Source organism: Pogona vitticeps, chromosome 1 (genome assembly GCF_051106095.1).
Source record: "Pogona vitticeps strain Pit_001003342236 chromosome 1, PviZW2.1, whole genome shotgun sequence".
NCBI classification, from domain to species: domain Eukaryota; kingdom Metazoa; phylum Chordata; class Lepidosauria; order Squamata; family Agamidae; genus Pogona; species Pogona vitticeps.
In genome coordinates, this window is record NC_135783.1 from 92,369,681 (window position 1) to 92,396,494 (window position 26,814).

Below are 26,814 nucleotides of genomic sequence, written 5' to 3' on the forward strand. Positions count from 1 at the left end.
CTTTACCCATTGATGTAAGGCAGCCAAACATCATGGACTGGCCTAGCAGAAACCTAATGAGTACACTCTGGAGATTTGCTTAACTGGCACCATTGTAGCTTTTCTATCATTTCTGAGCCAACTTGCCATAAATAAAATATTTACTGAGAAATTTAAGTGGCACCTTATACAAGGGAATGCACAAATGAAGGACCATACTTGCAGAACTAGAAGAGAGCTTCCTTTGTTTGAAAGAATAATGGCTTCTCCCTTGACAAGTGTTTTGAGTAATCTACCTTTTAAAACTATATTATAGGTTTGATGGGTTTTCAAGTACTCCAAAAGCTGGATCAAGGATACAGGATTCCTCAACCAGCTAACTGCCCTCAGGAGCTGTACAACATAATGCTACAATGCTGGAATGCTGAGCCTAAAGAACGACCAACCTTTGAAACTTTGCAGTGGAGACTAGAGGATTACTATGACATGGATTCTACAGCCTATGCAGATGCAAGTACTTTTGTACGATGAACACATTTTTCTTACTGATCATTTAAATGACACTTGGACAAACAACAACAAATTCCTCTAGTAAATGTATTTCTTTATCTTTTACTTTCAATTTATGGAAAATATATCCATACTCACATCTGGATGTGCACCCATACATATGTTCAGGGCTTTTGGTTTGGATGAAGGGGGCTCTTGTCCAAGTGGGCTGTATTTTTGTTGGGCTATCACCAACAACATCAAACTAATGATGTTCTGTCTCTGCAATGTTCATCAAAGTAACTACTCATCCATATGTCTAACCACAGAATATATGAATGGAGAGGTTAAAATAATGACAAATTGTATGAAATATGTGCTTTTTGAAATATGTAAGAATACACTAAAGATCCTGATGGTAATAGTTTGTTTTATAAAATTAAGCAAACTGCAACAGGCAGGATTTTGATCTTTTCCCTGTATGATAAAGTTACTCTTCTTTTTATTATTTTAACACGACATGGTAAAGAACACAAATCATCACCCAATATCTGCTACATAATAGTTCTTGCAACTTTATATACATATATAAAGTTATATATAAAAGTTATTAATACACACACACACACACACACATACACATAAACTATATATATGTAATATAATTACTGGATGATAGGGCTTAGCAGATAAGCAGAAGAATCCAGAGAAAAACAAGTATATATACTATATATATGCTTGTTTTTCTTTGGATTCTTCTGCTTATCTGCTAAGCCCTATCATCTAGTTATTGTGAAGGAATTTGATTGTGGTTGTGCACAGCAGGCCCTGTGCATAAAGTTCTTTTCTTTTCTTTGTCCTCCTTTCTATGAATTCTCTGTGACTACCATTTTGGTGATGCTATGTCAAATGTATTTTCATTGTTCATGAAGGAGATGTGTTTTCATTTGAGAGAAAGATGAAAATGCTGGAAAAACATGAAAATTCTGTTGAAATAAAGATTCATAAAAGAATGTCTGTCTTATCACAATATGGTGAGGAGCTAGAGCTGATAAATGTGTATTATCCATTGCATTCCTGTGGTATGTCATGCAGTCTAAAACAGAAAAAGTGAAGCTGCAGCATCTACGGATCCCTGCAGTAGAACCATTCATTTTAGCAGAACACAAGAGGGCTCTTGCATTATGTTCAAGCGCTTATTTCAGACATGGCAGAGGAAGCATAATCCTAACCATCATTTTCTCAGGCATGGATTTGTTTTCATCCATCTAGCCATGGAATTCATTTTATCCATATGTGGATATGCTATTAACAGAGATTCAACCAAGTCTCTTGCACCAATGCAGTTTGGATTTCAGACATTCACCAGAGGCTCTTAATCTATTAAGCAGATACACAGAATGATTCGATTGCACTCAGAAGGATAAAGAAACAAGCCAGTGTAAAATTTTCTTCTATAACAACTGATTTCTCTTGCAGCTGCTGCTTGGCTGGATTGTATGCCTCAAGTTTAGCACAGATGTTTCTTAAGAAGTTATGCCAGACAAAGTCCAAGTCTCTTTTCTTTTTAATAGAACCACAGACCAATGAGATCTGCGAATGCTGTAGATTTATCTCGATTTCAACAAAGCTTTTGACAAGTTTCCTTAGGATATTGTTGTGGCCAAATTGGTAGGTTTGTAACTTGACACGCCATGCCCAAAGATGGTCTCTTGTTATCCTGAAGTGAAGTGGTATGAGGAATGCCAAAGAGTGCTATCTTGGGCCCATTGTTGTTGTTTAATATCTTCATAAATTACTTGGATGGATGATTAGAGCAAATGCAGACCAAATCTGCAAATGACACAAGGCTGGAGGTAAGGCAGGGTAGTTAAGGATTCAGAAAGCTAAATTAGCATTCAAGATTATCTTAACAGATTGGAGAACAAGGCCAAAATGGACAAAATGAGTTTCAAAGAGAGAAATGTAAAGTTCTATATTTAGGAAGGAAGAGTCAGGTAGCAAACAAAATGCATGATTCCTGGCTTGGAAGCAGTATGTATGAAAAAAATATAAGGGTCTCAGCAGACCACAATAGCATGGTGCAGTAACAAGAAAAGCAAATACTAGATTTTAGCTGCTGCATCATAGAATTAACTCACATTTATCTTGCAGCTTGCTAAGACCAAGAGAAGTAACAGTACCTCTCTGTTCTCTTTTGGTCAAAAGCTAGCCATTCTTAGCTGAAGAAGAGGAGACTGAGAAGCCAAATGATAGCCATCTTCAAATATTTGAAGTGCTGTCATGTGGAAGATGAAGCAGCTTGATTTCTGTGACCCAAAATTATGGATTCACATTATGAGAAAGGAGTTTTCACCTCAATATCGGGAAGAACTTCCTGACAGTAAGAAATGGTCAAAATTGGATGAACTACCTGGGAAGCTGGCGGACTCTCTTTCATAGAAGGTTTTTAAACAAAGGGTAGATGGCCATTTGTCAGAGATGTTTTAGCATTTTGTCAGGGAATAGAGGTTGGTGACAGTTGGGGTCCCTTCCAGCTCTACAATGATATTATTATTGTTGCTGCTGTTACTACTATTGCTCAGTGGAGATGGGAATAACAAAAACAAACAAACAGAGATAGACATAAAAGATTTCATGTTGCTTATTTTTCCTGAGGGTAAAGCACCCAGAAAAAAGTTAGTCATTTTATTGAAAACAATGGCATGAGGCTTTAGCCCCATTCCGTTTTCAACCATGATTTAAAGCTTTATGTGAAGATTGGGGAGTGTATTTCTGTGCTCTTTCACATGTGATTTCATCACTCTCCTACACAGGGTGGGTGACAAATCTGGAGCAGAGATTGTCTGCTATTTATGGACATTCAATGTTTTTCCGGTTTTAGATTTGCCAGGATCCCAACTCATCCAGACAGCCCCGTACGTGGTGGAGCACTCCCTCTTCAGACTTATCACCCTTCAAATATAAGAGCAGGCATGTCTAAAACGCCCCTCCCCTTCTAGAAGGCTTATACACATATAGAAATAAGTGAATAATCTTCTCAGAATTAATTTCTAACCTATTGACTGCAAGATAGTCACAACTTTTTTGGGATGAGTTACAGGTAACAAAACTAAAATACAAATAAGAAAAGTATTGTGGTGCCTTGACAGTAGTATCCTAACAGATACATTTCTGTGTGAACGTTTAGGGTTGGCAATCTACCTCCTCAGTCATAAGGTGTAAATATTTAGCCACAGATTTATATGCAAAATTTTTAAAGATGCTGGCTTATGTCCTAAATGTTGACACAATTTAATAAATAAATCTATTTACTTCTAATAGAACAACACAGTGTTACACATTATAACACAACTGTGAAAATAAACCCAACAAAAAAGGCAGTAGATAGGCATAGCTGAACTACTCTGGTGTGAGGAAGAGTGGTGGCCTATTACACTCCGTCTACACAGAGACCTCTAGTGTTGCACTGAGGTAAAAGAAGATGGACGTGCCTAACACAGAAGTGAAAAGCGATATTTCAAAGTGTAAACTACCTGTGTGGTCCAGAAAAGAAAGTCCACATACTTGCTGTATTTTTAATATATTTTTGCCATAGCACATAACATCAACTCAGTTCAGTGGAAGTATAACCTTGAAATATAGCAGTTAGTCTTTTAGGTGTCACAACGTTTTTGTCTTTTTGCTTTTGTTCATTTTGTTGTTGTTCTTGTTGTGTTCTGTTTCTTGTCTGATATGCTTGCTCAGACTAACACAGCTACTGCTTCGAAAGCTACAACTATGAAATGCACTTGATTCAGCCAAATAAAGTGGAGATCCGTCAACCTCATGAAGAGATTTGCTCAGATACAGACACCAACGTCCTTGCTAAATGCAAACAACAGTCCCATACTATGCTAACCAGCCATTGTCACTTTGTCCTGTTTTGGCTCTGGATCAGTGTCTATTGTCAGTAATGGACCGGATGAGGGTGAATAAACAGAAACTTAATCCAGACAAGAGAGAGGTTCCCGGTCAGTCAAAAAGCAGATCAAGAAACCAGGATGCAGCCTATGCTGGATGGGAATGCACTGCCTCTAAAAAAAGGATTGGTGCACAGCTTGGGGGTGCTCCTGTTAAGTGTCTCTGAGCCTGGCTGCCTGGGTTTTGGCAGTAGCCAGGAGTGTCTTTGCACAATTAAAACTAGCGTGCCAGCTGTGCCTGTTTCTGGAGAGGTCTGACCTGGCCATGGTGACAAATGCCGAAATTACATTTTGACTGAATTCCTGTAATGCACTGTAAATGGAACTGCTTCAGGAAAGTGTTCAGAAACTTCAGCAGGTCCAAAATGTGGTTGGCAGATTGCTAACCCAGGCTGGTTCCAGGGACCAAATACCCCCCTGTTACAACAGCGCCACTGGCTGCCAATCCATTTCCAACCATAATTCGAAGTGCTAGTTCTAACCGATAAAACCCTAAATGGCCTGAGTCCAAGATATCTCAAGGACTGTGTGTCTTTCCTTATGAGCCTGCCCAGGTGTTAAGATCAGGAGAGTCATTTCTCTGGGTCCCACCACCCTCATAGGTGTGCTTGGTGAGGGCATGAGAGAAAGAGCCTTCTCGATCGCTGCTCCCAGACTTTGGAACTCCTTTCCACAGGAGGCCAGGCTAGCCACATCTTAGTTGTCCTTGTTCAAGCAGGCAAAGGCCTCTCTCTTCAGGTAAACTTCCCCTTAACACCTGCCTGCCTGAGTGAGGTTTTTAAATAGTCATTCCTCACTGCTTTGACTGTCTTTTCCTGTGATATTTGCTTGATTCTTTTTTAGTATTTTTATATTTGTTTTTAGCTTTCAATATTGTTTTTTTAATGAGGTAAGCCACCTACAGTCCTTAAGGAGAAAGGCAGGCTAAAAACTATTTCAAATAAATAAATGAATCAATAAATATCAGGAGTCCATGTATAAGTGATTACCATATAGTCTCACTTTTGTGTCTAAGGAAGTGGAATTGATCCATGAAAACTCACATTAAAATATAGCCTTTAGTCTTTAAAGCACCACAACATTTTATTTTAGTTTAGTTGTTGCTTTGCTTTGTTTTTTGTCTGATATACCTGTACTTGCACCACTCTGAAAGCTTAAATAAAGCTGAAGTCCTAGTCACAATTCTTTACTGCACCAGTAGGTGGAGGTATAGATTGCTGTCTCAGTCACCATCAGTGCTAGCTCAAACTAAGAAGAATCTACATATTGGTTGTTTAGCCAGGGTATAGATCTGCTGCTCTCTTATAACCACAAATCTGGAGCCTGCAGAAAGTGCAACTACTGTTTCAGGAATAGATTGCAGGCATTATACTTGAGCTACAATGCTCGGCATTCAAGAAGATGTATTACTGAAATCGTATTACTCACACCAGCAAAACAGACCTAGATGTTCGGGCACACTTGCATGCCTCTCGTACAATGGCAGCCAGGCTCAAGGACTGCTTATCAAAGAATTAAAGGGTTGCTGTGTGCATGCCAGAACTGCACTCTAGAGTTGAGGAAATATTTGTCCCAAATTTTAAGGGTGAATGATCTGAATTCTACATACTTGTAATGCTAATGTGCAAAATTTACTTTTGCTTTTTATTTTTTCTACTGATCATCTACACATAAACAAATGTCTTCTACACAGTGGCTGCAGTCCTGTTGCTTAACATAGTAAGTCATACTCAAATATGTGTGTTCTGTGCTGTCAAGTCAGAAACGACCTATAGCAGCCTTAACAGGGCTTTAAAGGTAAGTGAAATATTTAAGGACTAGTTTTACCAGTTCCACCCCCCAGTGAGCTTCCTAGGGAAGTGCAGATTTGAATCCTGTTTTGCAGAGTCATAATCCATCACTCTATCCATTACACCACACTGGGAATCCACACACTAGAGTAGGCCCACTGAAACAGTGGGAATTTCAACCAAGTTCTTGCATACATTCCCTTGATTTAGCTGGGCCTACTCTAGTTGTGACATTGGTTAAAATAGTAACTAGCAACTAGTGCAGGTCCCCTTGAATCACTTGCTGGAGAAAGTTTGTGTGTGTGTGTGTGTGTGTGTGTGTGTGTGTGTGTGTGTGTGTGTGTGTGTGTGTGTGAGAGAGAGAGAGAGAGAGAGAGAGAGTAAAGTGGCTTAATAGACACAGCAACCATCTTCAGCTATTCCCAAGTGTCTCTAGGGATCACACTCATCGTGTTTGTATGTATGCTGCATTTGCACAACACCAGCACACCAAAAAGGCAAAAAACAAACATGGAGGACTGCAGAGAAAGCTGGAGGATCCACCAGAACTTGGCTCATCATGGTATTTGGATCAAGGCAGTGAGCATCCTTTTGTTACACAAATCCTGGCAGCGGTGGTACAGCGTCCCGAAATAAAATCCCCTGTGAGCTGTCGGGAAACTGTCCACAATCTCCATCAACACTGTAGAATCTGGAGGAAAAAAAAAACACCTCCCCAAGTATCAGGCAGAGTGAACGGAAGTGGGATGCAAGTCCTACCAAGAATGGTAGCAACTACTGCAACTGCAAGGTGGAGAGGAGAGGAGAGGAAAGGATTCAGGATTTGATTGTGAACATTCAGGGAATTGGATACTGACTGGGCAACTGTAGAAACAGAGTTTCTACATGACTTGACAGTCTTCAGACTGTCCAATGTAATACTTTAGTTCTAAAAAGCAGGAATGTCATTAAATGGTAAAATACCTGACATTGCCTCAAGGCTGCCCTGTTGGAAAATGTGATTATCAGCCCAGGGAACTGGACAACTCTCTCCTGCCTGTTGAGGGTGAAAAACTACACAATCTCTTTTCTTGTGCCTGCTCTTTTCAAAAGGCATGAGGAAAGCTCAAGAGGTATGACTGCACGAAGGCTCCATATTTTCAGTCAGAACTATTTAACACTCCTTGGGATGTTTCCATTTTGAAATGGGACAGACAACACATTTTTCTAAAGGTGAAGAATAGATAATGGAGTACAAACTCTGTCCCAGTTTTACATAGCAGCTCAAAGCTCTGCTAAACAAATCTCTTTTAATTTATGTGCAAGATGCCATTAGTGTTCCTGAACTCTTATTCAAAATTCAGTAGGGTGTTTGTGTGGAAATAAGCAACGGAGTATGAGTTTGTTTACAGCTGAACACATTTCTCTGCCCACAAAGTACTGCTCTGTTCATTTGTAAACCTTCTCCCAAACCACCTGTCACTACTTGGAAATGTCATGTTAATGTTTTATGGGCAGACCATCCTGCCTGCTTCCTGAAATGGCAGAATCACTTGAATAATTTACAGTAGTATATTTCTGCTCTACTTTTTTCCATGCCCCTTTAGGCTGCAGCAAGGGAGTTTGGTGAATTCAAACAGGATACTGGGCTGGGCTGACCTCTCCCACTGAATTTGTGCAGGAGTGAGAAGGTAGACAAGGGATCCCCACCCTCCACAAAAGGCATATTATGTGTTCAAGGTGTTCACATCATTTCAGTTCAAATTCATGCCCACAGATTTGTTCCTTTTCCTGTCCAACACCCTGTCCTTGCTTCGCTTGATATGTTTATTCTCTTTATGAGACAAAACCTGCCAATTGTTGTGTATTTTTAAAGTGTGCACTTTCCCCCCCCTTCAAATCCTACATGTGGTTTAAACACATTCCCTCCACTGACCACAATCTGCATGTTTGAAATATGTGTTTTTTCCAATGTATGCCTTTCAGATATGTATCTTGCTTGGTGGACTGACAGCTATCTGGTGATTTGTGGATTTCAGAATGCAAAGTTTGTCCAGTCCGTAGCTACTCTGGACCACGTGAGCTGGGGAATTTCATTTTAAAAAATCTGCTGAATGGAATCTTCACACATTGCTACTATGGGCAGCACATGAGAGGAGTGCAAGACATGCACAGTTAAAAAAAAGCCAATATATGCCTACAAACAAACAAAGAAAGAAAGAAAATTGACAAGGAATGATGTATCTAAATGCCCTTGCATTTTCATTGAAAAGAAACAAAAAAGAAGTCTGGAGAAGCTTCCCCATTTTAGTCATTCTCACAATGGAGCTAGCAATATTTTGGATGCAGTGCGCTACGTAATTTAGTACCCACCACCAGTATCTAAACCTGTAATTGTCAAATCATTGTTTGCAAGACCAGTCCTAAGCATACCTCTGCTGCTCTCGGGTCATGTGTATGTTGAACTTGCAAGGGGAAACTTTGAAATTTGGAAGTTCTAGAAAAACAACATTGTGCTCCAAACATGGGAGCAACCAAAAAGAGTGACATCAACTCAGAAACCACACACAATCCCATCTCCTAGTGCTTTTCATTTCAGAATATTTGTAGGCTGGCACCCCAAGACTGAACCCAGGGCTGCCAATCCGAGACTGGGGCAGAGGGCCTTCGAGGGAGAATCTAGACTATATGAAAGGGGCATGTGGGGAAGAATACTGATAGTGAGGTGTGGGTGCTCCTGGCACCAAAAAGGAACACAAAGGTTAAACTGGTAGGACTGCTTTCCTCCTGAGGTGACTTCCAAAGGGCCAAATAGAATGATACATATTCAGGGATTCCTTTGATAGTCTGGATATTGAGGCTTACAGACCTCAGTTTTCAGGCCACACTCGGGAAGTGCCATGCAGGAGGAGAACTTGTGTCCCAGAACAAGGCAGCTGAAACAATGAAGGGCATCAGGAGGGATTTCAAAAATGGGAAGTAATGGCAGTCTGCATGGGGAAGGGGCAATGGCAATGTGCCTTCTCTTTCCATCCAGGCCTCCATCCGGCCTTACCAGGGATACTAACATGATCTTAGCCAAAAGACTAAGAAACAATATGGTAATACTAACAATGAAAGCCCCACAAACATTGAAGCGTCTGCAGCTCAAAGGACTGAAGAAACAAAGTTCCCTACTCTGTTCATGACAGGTTCCTGGAGGTTTCGGCTGATGCCACTGGTAAGTTCATCAAAGAGGGAGCAGCTTCTGGTGGTTAACCATACAGATAAAGCAGCCTACCAGGCACAAAATCATGCTTCACCCCACCAGCCCAAAATCACTAAGAATTTCCTGCTGTTGTGGGTTGTTGGCAAGTATACTGATTTGGTTTAATACATTAAGTATTCCTATTGCAAAACATATCATTAACGAGTTCCACAGTTCTGTCATTTCAGATTAAAATAATGGGTATAAATAATAATTCTGACTACCTCAGGTTCATAGAAAACTTCCTTACTTAGGGGTATAATCCTAAATGCATTTACTAGATACATAATCAGCCATACTGAGTGGAAGAGAGTGCCTTGCTTCCAAGGAAATATGTCCAGGATTGTACTGTAGGTGAAGCAAAATCAGGAGAGAGGAAAATGCAGAGTTTTTCTGAGGTAAAAAAAAAAGTGGGCTTGGGAGATGGAGCTCAATGGAGAGGTGAAGAAAATATTGTTAATTTGTTAATTATATTGTTATATTGGGAGAAGTGTATTCATAGCCATTGTATATAATTCTTGTATTAATTCTGAGAGAACATTTTAATTTTACTCATAAAATATAAAAGAATCAAATATGGAGGTCAGTGGTGCTTAGCTTTAGGAAATACTATCATTATGATTTAGATTTCAGTCACAAGTTAACTCAAAATCAATATTTGATGCTTGTACTATATTTAAATTACTGTACTGTGTTGAAAAGTATGTTGAAATTTTAATGATTAAAAAAACACACCCTTACTCTTCATATAGAACTAAGGGGTTCTAACAACACACAACGTGTACCTTTTGAGTACATTTTCTCTGTTTTTCATGTTCCGTTTGAAAACATATCACACCACTATGGATTTTTAAAGAGGTCTCTCATTTCTCATCGGTAAATTTACTGGTTGAATGGATGATAATGTGATCTCTCTTCTGCATCAAAAGACATATTCAGTGATTTTGATTGGGGCTGAGAAGAGCCTCATGATGCACATGTAAATGAGTGGCTTGAAATGAGTTATGTTGCACATACCGTATTATAATTTATTTGCCTTTTCGGCCCAAAAGACTATTAAGATACCCTGTTGATTTTGTGAAACAGCCCATTGAAAATAATACAATTAACAAATTAAATAAATAAAGATCTTGTTGTCTGTCAACAAAGAAATTTCAAAAATGATAGATGTATATATTGAAGCTGGACAGCTGTCAGCGGCCGTATGATGTTAAGAGAAGAATTGAACACTGCAGTGTTTCAAGTAGAAATACCACCCTTATTTCGTCACTTGTTTTCATTCTCTTTTAATAACCAAGTTTCAAACCGATATAGGAACTTTCCTTTGCATTTACTCCCATCTAGCCAGTAACCAAATAATTACTCCCAACAATGGTGGTCCTCAGCCATCTATAATCACCCTCATTCTATTTCCCTTATCTTTTTGATCCCTTCTTAGATAAAGATTGTTAACAGTATTCTGAGTTTGTGCTAGGAAAGAACTTTATAGGATAAAATGGGACAAGAAAACAACACACTTTAAAATATAAATCACCCTTGTTTCTCTACCTGGAAAGCATAGCACATACTAGTCCTTTTCCTTGACCTGTCAGAATTCACTCCCAATAGCTTTTGTACAAATGAAGAAACTGACCAGCTAATCTAACACTGGCAATGTATGTGGGAGGAGGAGGGGGGAACCATCAGAAAGTACCTGACAAACAGCTTCAGCACACTTGTCAAAATTTAAACTCCTTTAAATGTGCTCTCTTTTGGCCTTTCTACCTCAAAACTCATGCAGGCAAACTTTACATGACCTCTCCTAGACAGCCGAGTTTCAGATCAATCTACCAGGCTCTTTTTCTAAGGATCAACTACTGCATCTCCCCTACAATTTCTTATTCCAATGGCATATTGTGATTAGGGCATTGACTCTGGCCCTCTAACTCTATATCACTGTCATGGAACTGTATAAACAGTTCTTCAGTAAGGATGTTCAAGACTGTCTGATGAACATTTTAATCGTTAAATTTGATACTTATTGAAATGCTTTTCTTCAGAAGCAGAATGATTGATTTTTAAAAATCTGCCAAAGGCTGCTATATAGGAGATCAATCATTCTTTCAATACTGACTGACATTACCTTTCCAGAATCTCTGACAGTGTTGCCTTTTCTTCTGTACAGCAGAGGTGCTAGGAGACTCAGCTACAAATCAAGAAGTAAGCTGAATCTCACCTTGGCCGTAAACATATAGATTGTTAGAGAAAAGCCACTCCTACACAGACATATTTTCCCCGCTTTTCTCCTTAAAAATGACCCTAGGTGGCTTACATCATTAAAATACAGCATTGAAGGCTAAAAAGAGTAAGTACTGTATACAAATACTAAAAAAAGGCTCAAACTATAAGACAGTAAAGAAAAGCAACATCAAAAATGCATTCAAAGCAGTAAGGTGTATCAATCCACTTAAAAATCCCACTCAGACAGTGTTCACACCTGCAAAAATTTTCCTATTTACTCCTCATGGATTTTGAGTTTGCTTTTGTGTTCAGACAACACATCACCATTACTGAACCTTTTTCTCCCCCACCATGTTATCTCTGCATCAAATCCAGCCCACTGGGAGGCTTCTAGTATATTTGTTCTACATTTCATTGCACATTACATCCAAAATTCCATTGTGTGTGCACTGTTAAACTGATTCTTTCTCATTACACCTGGTGTGTGGTCATTCCCCCCATTGTTGTTTGAGTCCCTTTATTATTGTTATTATTTTAAAATTTCAAACTGAAGTGTTGGCTCGTTGGTATGCTTCTGTCAAAGATGGACTGCCACTACAGTGGGCTGTGGGTTCTCCACCACTGAGGGTAACACAGTGTGGAAACAAGAAAAAAATACCCCAAATCAGTACATGGCCAGCAAGGGTGTGTTGCTGACACATTGATGTACCTGCATAAGATTTTTTTTAAAAAAATAAACAAATGGGGGAAAGGAGGCATAGAAATGCACTAAAAAGAGGAAGCGATATGCCCCACTGCAGGGATATAGATGACTATGACACATCTAATTTACCTTAAAAATGCAGAATGGCTAAAAAAAAGGTATGAACCACAATCACAGGATATATGTTATGGGATTGCAATGCATGACTCTACAGGAAGCAGACACCATGAGAAAACGGGGGAATTTCTCTAGTGTGACTGCTGTCTTAGGAAGCCAGCCTCTAGGAGAAAGTCTGTCTGAAGAGAAAAGTATTTGCCTGCTTAAGGAAGGACAGCAAAAATGTTGCCAGTTTTGCCTCCTGTGGGAGAAAGTTCCAAAGTCTGGGAGCAGTGACAGAGAAGGCCCTCTCCTATGTACATACCCAATGCACCTGTGAAAGTGGTGGGGCTGAGAGAAAGGCCTCTTCTGATGATCTTAACACCAAGTGGGCTCATAAAGGGAAACATGGTCCCTGAGATAGCTTTAATCCAAGCCGTTTAAGGCTTCAGATGTTAGAACCAGCACTTGAATTTGACTTATTCCTCCCCATCTGCAACAAACAGGATAATATTCTGTCTAACTTACTTTCCTGTGTTCTTGTAAAGAATACAGGAACATCAACAGTGTTATGCAAATATTCCTCCTCAGGTATCTATACCACATGGTTACAGTACTTTGATTCCAGCCTATGAAAACCTGGGAACTGTTGTTGGACATGGGACTTGGAATTCTCTGGCAGAAAGCTCTACTGCTTACCCCAGAACTACAGGAGAGAATCCTAAATATCTCACCAAACCACACAGGTTTCCATAGATTGGGCCCATGGGATTTCAAGTAGAATATAGTGTAGTCTAAGAACAATGGAGCGTAGATACACTCCGAGTCTCTCTAGGTGGAAATGCAAAGACCTGTGACGAGGACTTATTCCACTGCTGAGCTACTGATATCCCAATACTTGATTTCCCCAGGAGATATTTGAGAGAGAGAGAGAGAGAGAGATGTGGGAATGGAAAATGAGCATAGAAGAGCATATGTTGGTTAGATTGTTAACCTGTGCAGAGCTACATGACAAGTGGTGCATAGAAATTCACAGGTGCTATTGACACTAGGAAAGCCGTCTGCTAAAAGAAATAGTGAAGACTTTAAAATCCAGGGTTTTTTTGTTGTTTATTGTTTACTACTTTCTAACCCATTAATACCTAACTACTGTCCTCATTTTTCCTTTGCCACTGCTCAAGGGCATCATTTGCCACTCCCACCCACCTAGGTATGGCTATACACTGATACGGAGCAACACAGTAATTGTCAAGAAAAATACTCTGGTTTTTCAGCCTGGTTCCAGTATAATACTGGAAGAGTTTTCCAACTGCTCACTCTCTTTTTTGTCTTGGCACACAGATTTACCACCTTCCTGCCATGCCTCTACCTCGAGAGATTGGTTGTGCTCATGACAGAAGAGTATAAGCTAAATCCTGCATTGATGCCAGCTACATGAGTTTGAGAATCATATCTATTCAATATGGCTATTTCCCATGTACTATAAAACACACATGTCCATCTGGAAGTTGAGTCATGGCAACTGGACTGAAACGTTTCGCTACTCATCCAAGTAGCTTCTTCAGTCAGAGGAGAGTTGGTAAGAGATCCTTCATGATTAGTTGCCATGACTCAGCTTCCAGATAGCCACACCTGGATGACTGAGAATCTTCACAGATACACATGCCCATGCATGCCACTCCCTCTTGCATGTGTCTGCACACGCATGTTTTATTTGAATGGAACAGAATATTTTTTAAAAAATAAAACCCAAAGTTACACCTCTCACTTTCGATTCAATATTCCTCAAGAATGTCGAAGTATATTGGGAGAGGAACCATTCTGATGAGTTCTGTCATTATTAGGTGCTTTATCAGTGCATGATTACATCTGTACATGCATGAATATTATCCTGAGACTAGCCTGATGCTTTTAAACAATAGGCTTGAATATCTCCTGGGGAGACCATGAGTTTGCTTGTTCTTTTTTTTTTTCCTGGAAGAGAACAGGCATTGGAAGACCATCATGTGCTGAATGGTTGGCATGAGTGAGTTGGCTAAAGCACTCAATGGTTCTTCATTCCCAGCTGCCAGTTGATTGATAGAACTGAATTGGTAATAACTCTGGAGGGAGCAGTTTGCTGTGTCTTCCATCTGGAACTGCTGTGTTTAGACTCATGAAGATGGCTGCCCATTAGGCCGATCTGGCAGTGTCTCCTTGCCAAGCAGGACCTGGATGCTAGGGAATAAGCAAGTTGTCAGGAGGGAGGATGAGGCAAGTTTTGATGCATCTGATGATGGTATCTATCATTAAAAGAAATGAAGCAGCTGTAAACTGTAAACAGAGAGTAAACAAAAAAAATCACCCTTTATTTTCAAAACCACCAGAGAACTTCATGTACTGTGTTTCCTCCTGTATATATTTGTTGCTTCCAGACTGTACCTAGTTCTGACCTTATATTTGCACCTTGTACTGTCATAATAGGTGTCAATTAAACATATGAAGAGCCAACAGCTGCCACCACCTTTAAATTGCCATCAAACATTTCTCTTCCATATGGTATAATCCAGATCCAAATGATCTTTACAGCCAGGCACCAAACGACTGTTTGTAATAGCAATTTTAAAAGGTGATTTCTGCTACCATCTGAAACAAAAGGATCTAGGAACTTTTGCAGGCAAAGTATATTTTAGCTGACCTGTAAGGTACCAATGGGTTATCCTATGTTTTGTGTGACGATGCAAGCAGGAAAAAAATATTTAGATGGATATGGACTATTTTATCCTTTAGCATCAAGATGCTTAAAATGTATTATAAAATGACTCAAAATACGGAAGAATTAACGTACTCTTTAAGGTCAAATAAGAAAGAGTGTTTATGCCTTATAATATGTCTGACAAAATGATGCTTTTAGAATTTTCTTGATGTGTTTGTAATAAGAAAGCATACACTGCAAATCTATACATGTATGTTTTAAACTATCCAGTGTACCTGAGATCTGGAAAAATTAATTCAGCTATTTAGAATATTTACTTGAATGGTACTCACACTGATACAGACACCCCGGCCCTCAGCAGAAATCCTTGGGAAAAGTGAGAAGCCAGTATTGTCATAAGCCATCAGATGTTTCTCATAGTTTCATAAGTGTTCATCATATACTTCTTTTGACATTAGTATGAAAGTGTGGGAGAGTCGAAGAGAACAAGTACAGGAAGAAATACGTATGTATTGTATTCAAAGTAACATTTTTCAGGGCTGTAGATTTATTTTCTGTAACAAAAATAGCATTGAAATAACATCTCTTTCCTAAGAGCAGTAGATATAATAGGTACTCATTGTGATACAGTGGATAGAGTGATGGCCTAAGACTCAGAAGACCTAGGTTTGAATCCCCAATCAGCCATGGAATCTAATTGGGGGTTGGTGGCACTGGTAAAACCACTCCTTAATTACCACACTTACTTTGAGAGTGCAAGCAAGATTGAGAAACAAAGAGAAAAGGACAGGGGGGAGGAGCTAGAGAGACTAGAGGTCGTTCTTGCATGTGGGGGAAAAGAAGAGCAATACCTAACTATATAGCTGCCTGAATCCCATAATCCTAAACACTAGAGTCCTTCTATTCATGTACACACTCTTGCCCAGCTGTTCATGACATGCGTAAAATGGCCTGGCTATGCAATTGGTTGTACATTTCAGGAAGGAAGGAAGGAAAAGCAATTTAGGAAAAAATGTAAGTGCTGGTAACCCTCCAAAAACAATGAATAATGAGCAGCAAGGATTGCTTCACCAGGGATTACTGGCAAATTGTTGTGGGATGGAATGAGAAAATGGAGTAGGGGAAATAAAGTATTCCGGAAGTTAACACAACTGGCTGGAAACCTGACAAAAAGCATTTTGTTGCAGGTCCCAAGTTTACACCACTTTATTTAAACTTACACACAAGAGGAGATGAAGTTGTGAACATGCTAGAGAAAATTACTGCCACCTCTTTAGTTCTTGTCTTTCTAGCACTCTGACCTTTCCTCAGCAATGCTGTGTCCTTGGCGCACATAAACAAACTTATTGTTTAATGTATGTATTAGTTTTGTAAGATGATATATTTATCCAGGTAAGTTAGCTTGTCTCCTCAAGGTCAGCCTGCTCTTGAGGGCGAAATCTCCTCCTCTTTCTTTATGGCTTTCTGCTTGCATATTTTTTGGACAAATTGCTGGGATGTTTGTAACATAGATCATAGCAAATCTTAAATCTCATCCATGCCCCCAGTGTTTGTGCATTGTAGTTGCATGACAGTGCAGCTATGTTATTGTGCAGCAGTGCAAATCAACATTCTACAAGAAAATTATAAAAATTGAGTCAACCAAAACAAATAATTATAACTTTGAAACTAGACTTTGGATCAACATCAATTTTTGCACAGGTGTAAAAGATAGTCTTCTTGCTCTGTGCTAAATTTGGGGATATTGAGAAAAGGGATTTAGATTTATGATTTTTTTAAAAAAGTAAAACTGTTTTTACCCTCCCCCATTCAGAAATAGATGACCCTAAAGTTTCCAGATTTAAAACAGGTCAAATAAGATACCGACCTTGCTTATCTTGAAAGAGAATGGTTGGCCTCACTTTTTTATTTGCAAGAATCCAGGTTGCAGGGGTTGAAATACTGATCCTCAAAAGAGGACTTTTAAATGGGAAAAACAGTGACTGTTATAAACTGAGCAGAAAGGCTTGCCAGGTACATAATGTATTGCAGTGGTTCTTAACCTTTGTTACTCGGATGTTTTTGAACTGCAACTCCCAGAAACCCCAGCCAGCACAGTTGGTGGTGAAGGCTTCTGGGAGTTGCAGTCCAAAACTCCTGAGTAACCCAAGGTTAAGAACCAGTGATGTATTGTATTGTATGGGAGAAGGAGAATTATAAATCAACAAATGTTATGGAAGAAGTTAAAACAGGTTTGCTTTAAAGAAAGTAATGCAATTTTGTAAAGCGTATTCAAAATCTTTCTGCATTACAAAAACAGTTGTGATTGTCTTGAGTGCTTTCACGAAACATTATCTCAGGATTTCTGAGATTAGGCTCCTAACACAAGTTTTCAAAGGGGAAATCAGTTCCAGGTCTGGTTCAATCTGAACATTTGAATCTCTCAATCAGGACCCAATTGAATTTTTAACTCGATTTCCTGGTGTTTGGATCCTGGATACAGAAGCACAATATCCAGAAATATCCACGATATCACATCCATAAACTTGAGATTTTTTGAATAACTGAATCACTTGTCCCAAACAGAATGAGTCATGATTTTAAGTGATTGCCATCCCACTAGTCAACTCCAAGCAGCTGTCATGGACTGCAGGACAGCACTGTTGATTCAATAACAGACAGAACAGGTTTTAGTTTGGTAGGAAACATTGTGGTTGCTCAAGATTAGCAGAAAGGGCTGATGCTACAAAAACATTCAGGGAGATATGAAGAACAGAAGAAGAGGCCTGCTAGATCAAACCGAAGGTGGACCTAGTTGAGTATTCTGGTCTCAAAGTGGTCAATCAGATGTGTACAAGAAGCCTCCTAGCAGGACATGAGGACACTGCACCTCACCATCTACTATTCTACAGCAATGTATAGAAGTATAATTAAGAGGTGGTAAAACCTCAAAGGCAAACACCTTATTCAAGAACTAGGAGTCCTCACATTGGAACACCAAAGAGAAGTGACACAAAATAGCCACTTGAACTCACATCTCTTTAAGAAAGGGGAAGCTCTGCTAATGCTAGCTGCTTTAGCCCACTGACATGCAGAAAAGTTTTAAAAGCAGCTAAGCCTTGAAACTGGAGCATGAGCAAAGGGAATGCATGTAATTGGGGGAGGTGGGGATTGTAGTACAGGTAATTGCAGCCTCATTGCCTCACATATGTAAAATTTATAAGAATGATATCAGATTATTCCTATTTATGCATTCCCTTCGACTCACATTAGGCAATGACATGCCAATTACCAACACTGAAATCACTTAGTGCTCCAATTACTGCACACTCCAAGAGTGTGGCTTTGATTTATGGGGCTGGATCACAGGATCCCCGTAGGAACAACACTTGACTCAAAGCCAACAACAAAGACAGGTTTTTCTTTCCCCCTTTCTTTCTATTCTTAATGTTTTCTACCCTTCCTGCATTTCTTGATGGATGGATATTCAGGATGTTTTAGGCTGGAAAAGGATGAAGAAAACACTAAGATAGTTTGTAAACTGCCTGCTGATGTACTACCTTGGAACTGGCATACTGATAGATACTCAAGTGTGTGGATGTAGACTCATGGCAAGCAGCTGTACCTAGCCTAGCTAGGGAGGTATAGTAAACATAATAGTCCTCCCCATCCTGGGTTCCATTGTCCCTTTATATGCAGAGTGTGACACTCGGAAGCAAAGACTGTCTGTTCTCCAGGAAGCTCTTGAAATTATTTGGAATACAAGGTCCCTAGTCAATAAAAGAGCATCTATGGATAACATAGTCTTTTTGATTTAAACCCATTGATTTTCATGCATCAAAGACATCAGATATAATGATGGAGTGAGTCAGTGTTGGGCCTACATTTTTGGGGCCTGAAGCTTGAACTATTATGGGGTCCTCTTTGCAACTAGCAACGAAGTCTGAGTAACCACTCTTTAATGAGGTTGCTCCTTGAGAGATCAACACAATTAAAAAAAGTAGACTAAAGTTGCTTCTGGGGATTAGGGGCCTGAAGGTTCATTAGTTCCATAGTAAATATGCCCCCAGGGTGGGCGATGGGTGGGAAGGCTAGCACTGTCCCCACCACATGGTTACCAGACATGATTGTACAACAGCGGAATCAGGTTCCTCCCTCCCTCCCTCCTTTCCTTGCACACATACAGAGAGAACCAGACATTCGCAATTGGTCTTTTAAACACATGCACACATATTTTCACGTTTAGTTTTTTAGAAGGCAAATCCCTAAAATGTTTTTGCTTTGCAGTTCACTTTGACAGACACTTGATGGAGCCATTCAGTTCCCAAAGCTGCTTCAGTTCTATTACACAGCAGCTATCAGTGGCACACAGCAAAAAAAGGATGGCTTCCTAAGAGAACAACCTTTTGCTCTGAGAGGATAAGCAAGTATTCTGACAGGATCATTGGGGGTTCATTATTAGAAACCCAAAGCAAGGTCTATTCACACAACTACCTGGGTATATGCCATTGCCAGGTTAGGAACTTTCCTATGATAGCCTACAGCTAGTGACACAGTAGTCAGTTAGACATACAAATTTTAACAAGCTTTGAACTTATGTGAAACTGCCAATATTACAGGAGTCCTCGGACTCCCAGTATGCACAGAAGACTTCATATCTTCAGAGCATATATCTGTAGAACAGCTGGCCACCCATAGTTTGTGCAACAACATACACTCCAGGAGTCATATTTTGGGAGCTACTTATATAGCAGATCTTTAGGCAGAAGAACAGCAAAAGCATTAGAGAGCCCTTCTTTTCTAAGGGAGGAGACTATGTGAATGTCCAGATGTTGGTGAGTTGCAATTCCCATCAACAAAAACTGAGAAATTATAATGATTAGAGTTCAATAACATCTGGGAAGCAATACATTCTCACCCTTGCTTTATTTATTGGCCTGTATTTATAAGGCAACACACAGCCATTAATGTTTAAACCACTGGCAATAAAAGTGAGTACACCCCTAAGTTGCAATTTGGGCTCCAGTAGCCGTTTTCCCTCCCTGGTGTCATGAGACCCATTTGTGTCACAAGTCTCAGGTGTGAAGGGGGAACAGGTGTTATCGCTTTCACTCTCTCAGACTGGTCACTGGAAGTTCCACATGGCACCTCATGGTAATGAAGTATCTGAGGATCGAAAAAAACGAATTGTTGCTCTATCACCAAAAACCCTAAAACTGAGCTGCAGCACAGTGACCAAGACCATAGAGCAGTTTAACAGGGCAGGTTCCAGTCAGAACAGGCCTTGCCATGGTCAGCCAAAGAAGCTGAGTGCCCGTGCTCAATGCCATATCCAGAGGTTGGCTTTGGGAAATAGATGTATGAGTGCTGCCAGCATTGCTGTAGAGGTTGAAGGGGTGGGGTGGGAGGTCAGCCTGTCAGTGCTCAGACCATATGCCGCACACTGCATCAAATTGGTCTCCAGGGCTGTTGTTCCAGAAGGAAGCCTCTTCTAAAGATGATGCACAATAAAGCCCGCAGATGGTTTGCTGCAGGCAAGCAGATGAAGGACATGGATTTCTGGAACCATGTCCTGTGGTCTGATGAGACCAAGATAAACTTATTTGGTTCATATAGTGTCAAGTGTGTGTGGCGGCAACCAGGTGAGGAGTACAAAGACAAGTGTGTCATGCCTACAGACAGTCAAGCCTGGTGGTGGGAGTGCCATGGTCTGGGGCTGCATGAGTGCTCTCAGCACTGGGGAGCTACAGTTCATTGAGGGAACCATGAATGCCAACATGTACTTTGACATACTGAAGAAGAGCATGATCCCCTCCCTTCAGAGACTGGGCTGCAGGGCAGTATTCCAACACAATAATGACCCTAAACACACCTCCAAAATAACCACTGCATTGCTAAAGAAGCTGAAGGTAAAGGTGATGGACTGATGAAGCATGTCTCTAGACCTAAACCCCATTGAGCATCTGTGGGGCATCCTGAAATGGAAGGTGGAGGTGTGCAAGGCCTCTGACATCCACCAGCTCTGTGATGTCGTCATGGAGGAGTAGAAGAGGACTCCAGTGGCAACCTGTGAAGCTCTGGTGAATTCTATGCCCAAGAGGGTTAAGGCAGTGCTGGAAAATAATGATGGCCACACAAAATATCGATACTTTGTTCCCAATTTGAAGATTGTCACTTAGGGGTGTACTCACTTTTGTTCCCAGTGGTTTAGACATTAATAGCTGTGTTGTGTTATATTGAGGGGACAGCACATTTACCCTGTTATACAAGCTGTATACCCACTGCTTTACAATGTAGCCAAGTGTCATTTCTTCAGCGTTGTCACATGAAAAGATATACTAAAACATTTATGAAATATGAGGGGATGTACTCACTTCTGTGATATATTGTACTCTGGTAGAGCTCTGTTATTCATTTCTTTTCATGCAAAGGTGTTGTTTGTTTGTTTGTTTGGTATGAATAATTTAAATTATTTATTTATTTATTTAATCATTTATTCATTCATTCATTTAATTCATTGATTTAATTTCATTTCCTGGAACACTAATGAGAAACCCATGTCTTGACTATCTTTTCCCCAGTTTCCCCAGTTCACCAATAACACTGATCCCCTGTTAGAACTGTTAGTGTACATACACTTCACCTGTACACTCCACCTTGGGTACTTCTGAAATGGGGACTATGTTAAAACCTAAAAGATACTTTGTCTATTTTACTCCACTATAGTTTTATATTGCTTTGAAGTCAGTTCAGGGTAAATGGTCCTGGATGTCCACCAACTCTTTTATTCTTCCATTAAAGCATGCTGTGAGCCCTGGCTGTTTGGATTTTGGATGGACATGTTCTTACAGAGAATAATCAGAAAAAGCATGTACTTTCCCCAAGAGTTTCCTGAAAATTCAAAGAGAACAGGCTGCATCATTTCTAGTCTTTCACAATGCTTATTTCCCTCCATTTCTGCCTGTCTAAACCTATACAGAGTGCGGAAAACCAGTGGAAATTGGCAGCAAAAATTAGGGATATGACTCAGCTTCTTGCTATTGGAGAGAAACTGTGAACACACACACACACACACACACACACACACACACACACACACACACACACACACACACACACACACATCCTCTTTTCCCCAGTAAATCCAATAGGAAATCAGACAAGATTTCTCAGAGGTTCTGTGGTGATCTTTTTTGGAGTTGGGGGGTAAACTAGGTTTCAGGATTGTTACAGTTCAGGAGTTGAACAGCATCTTTCCTTTGTAAGATTCACTGGAAGGATCATTATGCTGTGCAGAATTTGGTACTTTCCTGTGCAGGACAATAAGCAGAAATGAAGGGGAGAGGGGAAAAAGAAAAATAAGACCCCAGCTTCATATTTGCAAGAAGCCAATATATCTTGCTAAGGTGGGAGCAAATGTTAGCAGGTAGTTTCAGTGCAGAAGGACTTGGAAAATCCCAGAGAATAAGACATTTTCTAAGAGCTCATCAGAACCCTAGCAGGGCAAATCAACATTAAAAAGCCCAGCTTGAAGATCCTGAACTATGACCTTCATGTTTAGTCCATCTCCTGCATTTTTACCTGCTTGTCTGTTCCATGTGTATGAAGAATGTATACAGAAATCAGATTCAGAGGGATTGAAAATTATTGGAAGGAAAAAAAACCCCAGTAATTTAAGACATCAAGATGATGCCATAGTGCTGACAGAAAGCACCAGGGATGTCAAATGATCATTGAGAATATTTAACAACGTGTAAAAGCAGGGTTACGGGATTAAAAGTAGAAGAAGAAGACTGCAGAACAATTATACAGCTTTAACACTGACAGAGAAGACCTTGAAATAGTTAAAGGTTTTCTTTACCTTGGTTCAATCATCAGTCCAAATGGAAATTGCAGCTGAGAAGTCAGAAGATTCAAATTTTGAAGGATGGCTATGAAGAAATAGAAAAGATCTTTAGAAGTGAGGGTGTGTTATTGGAAATCAAGGCCAAAGTCATCCATACTGTGGTCTTCCCATTTATTATGTTTGGATATGAAAATGAAAATGGATACAGTGGACCCTCGACTTACAGGCAGCTCGACTTGCAGACTTTTTGAGTTACAGACTTCTCTGGCTGCAAAATTTAGATTCGACTTGCAGCCGGAGAATCGACCTATAGACCGAAAAAAACTAAATTGGAACAAAAATAGAATAAAAACTGCCAGTTATGGGATTAATCTGTTTTCAATGCATTGTAGGTCAATGGAGATTCGACCTACAGACTTTTCGACTTGCAGCCACAGTTCCAATATGGATTAATTCCGTAAGTAGAGGGTCCACTGTACTGCAGAAGGCTCACAGGGGGAAAAAAAGAGATTCATTTGAAATGTTGTGTTGGATGAGACATTTACTAATACTTTGTACTGCCGGAAAGACAAATATGTGGTTTCTGGGCCAAATCTATCCTGAATTCTCATTAGTGAGGCTAACCGTACATTGGATAGACCATGAGAAGACAAGATTGAGTAGAAGAGACAATGACAGGAAAAGTTAAATCAATAGGAAAACAGGGAGGCTGAACATGAGATTGACATGATAAAACAAGTTATGGCCTTGAGTTTGGAAGACCTGAGCATGGCTGTGAATAACAGGCCCTTTTGAAGGTCATCATAGGGTTCTCATAAGCTGGAAGCAACTTGATGGCACATGAAAACAATTGTTCAAACATTTGTAGAAAATTTATTGAACTACTTTTTTTTGCATATTTTTGTACTAGGTTAGGCATCCTTCAGTCTCGAAAGACTATGGTACCGTGCTCTGTATGGAGGACTTGGAACAGCGTCTAGTGTGGCTGAGGAGGCCGATTCAAGAGTGACAGTCTCTTCCACACTGAAGACAAATCCAATCTGCCCCCTGTCCAGCTCCCTGGTTTTGCTTCTTTTGTGACTTCCTCTTTGCCTCAGCCTGCTGGGCAAGGGTCTCTTCAAATTGGGAGAGGCCGTGATGCAATGCCTGCCTCCAGGCTGAACGCTCAGATGTCAGGGTTTCCCATCTGTTGAGTTCCATTCCTAAGGCCTTCTGATCTCGCTTGCAGATATCCTTGTATCGCAGCCGTGGTCTCCCTCTGGGGCAATTTCCCTGCACTAATTCTCCATACAGGAGATCCTTTGGAATCCGACCATCAGCCATTCTCACGACGTGCCCAAGCCAACGTAGACGTCGCTGTTTCAGTAATGTGTTCACGCTGAACATTCCAGTACTAAGTTTGTACTAAGAGTTAGTCTTAATACCTATTCCTTGTGTGTTTTAGAAGTCACCCCAAACATCTCCCCAAAACAGAAAATTAGAACAGAAACGGAACAAGGAGGCATTCAGAGACTGTAAAATAAAGGCAGTCCATTGTTAAACTAGAATATTGGAGAAACATGGTGCAAGCAATAGCATGTACGGAAAAACTGTGGTTATTCTTCAAAGCTAAAAAATGCATGATGCTATAAAAGGCAGTTTTCTTCTTTAAAAGTTTTTTATCAGCTATTTGACACTTCAGCGTGGCCTTGTGTCTGCTTGATGTATTTGTATTGTCTAGCTGATTTTAGTGTTGTTCTTTCTTAAGAAGCTTCATCCTGGCAAGCATTGCTGCAGCTCAAATGGTAAAGAACCAGGAATCAGTTTTAGCATCTTTATCTGCAGGGATGAGTTCCACTCTTATCTTTAAATGAAGTAGCTTTCTAATAAAAACAGCAGGATGCGCCACAAGTCTCATAAAATAAGAACATTATCTTGGACTTTATAAAACAAACAAAAATGGTTGTTGTAGGTTTTTCGGGCTGTTTGGCCATGTTCTAAAGGTTTTTCTTCCTAACATTTCACCAGTCTCTTTGGTCGGCATCTTCAGAGGACAGGAGTTAGAACTCTGTCTGTGCTCCTTGGCTTGTCAGAGAGCTCTGTGTGCATCTGCGCCAGTCTTGTCAAACTCTAGCTTTTCTTTCTCTGTTGTATTGTTTTGTTTTGGGTCTTTATTATCTCGCCTTTCAGGGTTTCCCAAGCATCCTGAACTGTATTTCCCTTTAGGATTTCCATCCATGGAATGCTTCCTATTACATCTCTTAGTTTGTTAAAATCAGCTTTCTTTAAATCTAGAACATTAGTCTTACTTGGTACAGTTATCCTTGCCTGCATGATGGTAAATTCTAATATGACATATTCACTTTCTCCTAAACTTCCTACAATTTCCATTGTCTCAACTATTTCCTCCCTATTAGTAAGTATTAAGTCTAGCCTGGCTGACCCTCTGGTTCTCTCCTCCATCTTTTGGATAATAAAATTGTCAGCCAGGCATGTCAGGAACCTGTTGGATCTCCCTCTCGCTGCAGAGTTGGCTTCCCAGTTGATAACTGGATAGTTAAATTCCCCCATTACTACAGTGGTGTGTTTCCTACACATCTCAGCTAATTGATTTGCAAAATGTTCATCTTTCCCTCTGCTTGGTTAGGCGGCCTGTAGTACACACCTACGGCTATATCATTTGGTTTCCCCCCTAATATTCACCCAAAGAGCTTCAGGAACGCTTTCATCCTTGGTCTCGTGTATTACAATACAGGAGTAGGAAAAAAAGGGTAAGTGTAAAAAACTGAAAAAGGGGCTCATAGCTAGAACAGAATACCAGCTAATAGCTCAAATCTGTAAGGATGGAGTCAGGAGGGCTAAGGCTCAGAATGACCTAAGACTTGCAACAAATGCTAAAAAAAAGTTTCTTTCAACAAGGAGCAAGAGGAAAGTTAAGGAAATGGTTAGTCCACTAGTGGGAGAAGATGACAGGCAACAGGGAGAAAGCGAAACTGCTTAATTCTTTTTTTGCACTGGAAAAGACCCACTGTGTTTCCAAGCTTCAAAAAGGGAAAAAAAATGTGGATCCAGGAAACTACAGAGTAATCACCTTGACTTTAATGCCTGGGGAAATCCTGGAAAAAATAATCAAGCAGCAGATTTGTGAGCACCTAGAAAATTACTAAAATTATTTTCTAGTAATTTTCTAGGTGATTACTAGAAAACAGCACAGGTTTGTTAAGAACAGATCATGCCAAACAAAGCTGATTGAGTTCTTTGATAAAGTACTAAATTAGTGGACCAGGAAATGCAGTGGATATAGTATACTTAGACTTCAGTAAGGCATTTGATAAGGTAGACCACAACCTACTTCTGCGTAAGATAGAACAAAGTGGGATAGACAGCGCAACTACCAGATGGATTTGCAGCTGGCTGACCAACCACACTCAATGTGTGGTCCTCAATGGAACCACATCTATGTGGAAGGAATTGTGCGGTGGAGTGCCTCAAGGTTCTGTCTTGGGCCCAGTGCTCTTCAACATGACCGGTATGAGGGGACTGAAGAAGCACTCATCAAATTTGCTGATGACACAAAGCCGGGGGGAATTGCTGATACTTTGGAAGGTAGACTCAACATTCAGAAGGATCTAGACAGACTTGGACATTGGGCCTTATCCAATAAGATGCAGTTCATTGGTGGGAAAGTAAGGTCCTGCACTTAGGCAGGGGAAATCACATGCACAGGTACAGGATAGATAGTACATGGTTCAACAGTAGTACCTTTGAGAAGGATTCAGGTGTCCTGGTGGACCACCACCTAAGGATGTCAGCAGTGTGCTGAAACTGTCAAGAAAGCTAACACAGTCCT

The 26,814-nt window shown here is 40.2% G+C and overlaps 2 protein-coding genes across 2 annotated transcripts in view; one reads left to right on the forward strand and one right to left on the reverse strand.

Moving 5' to 3' along the window:
• Window positions 1-1,481, forward strand: part of FRK (fyn related Src family tyrosine kinase) — a 50,193-nt gene extending 48,712 nt beyond the window's left edge. The window contains exon 8 of the mRNA XM_020810843.3: window positions 296-1,481. Within this exon, the coding sequence (XP_020666502.3) occupies window positions 296-510 (215 nt within the window). The 3' untranslated portion in view covers window positions 511-1,481. The remainder of the gene's footprint in view (window positions 1-295) is intronic.
• LOC144586492 (uncharacterized) overlaps window positions 1-26,814 on the reverse strand; it is a 1,082,363-nt gene that overhangs the window by 404,080 nt on the left and 651,469 nt on the right. The gene's annotated exons all lie outside the window — the stretch shown is intronic.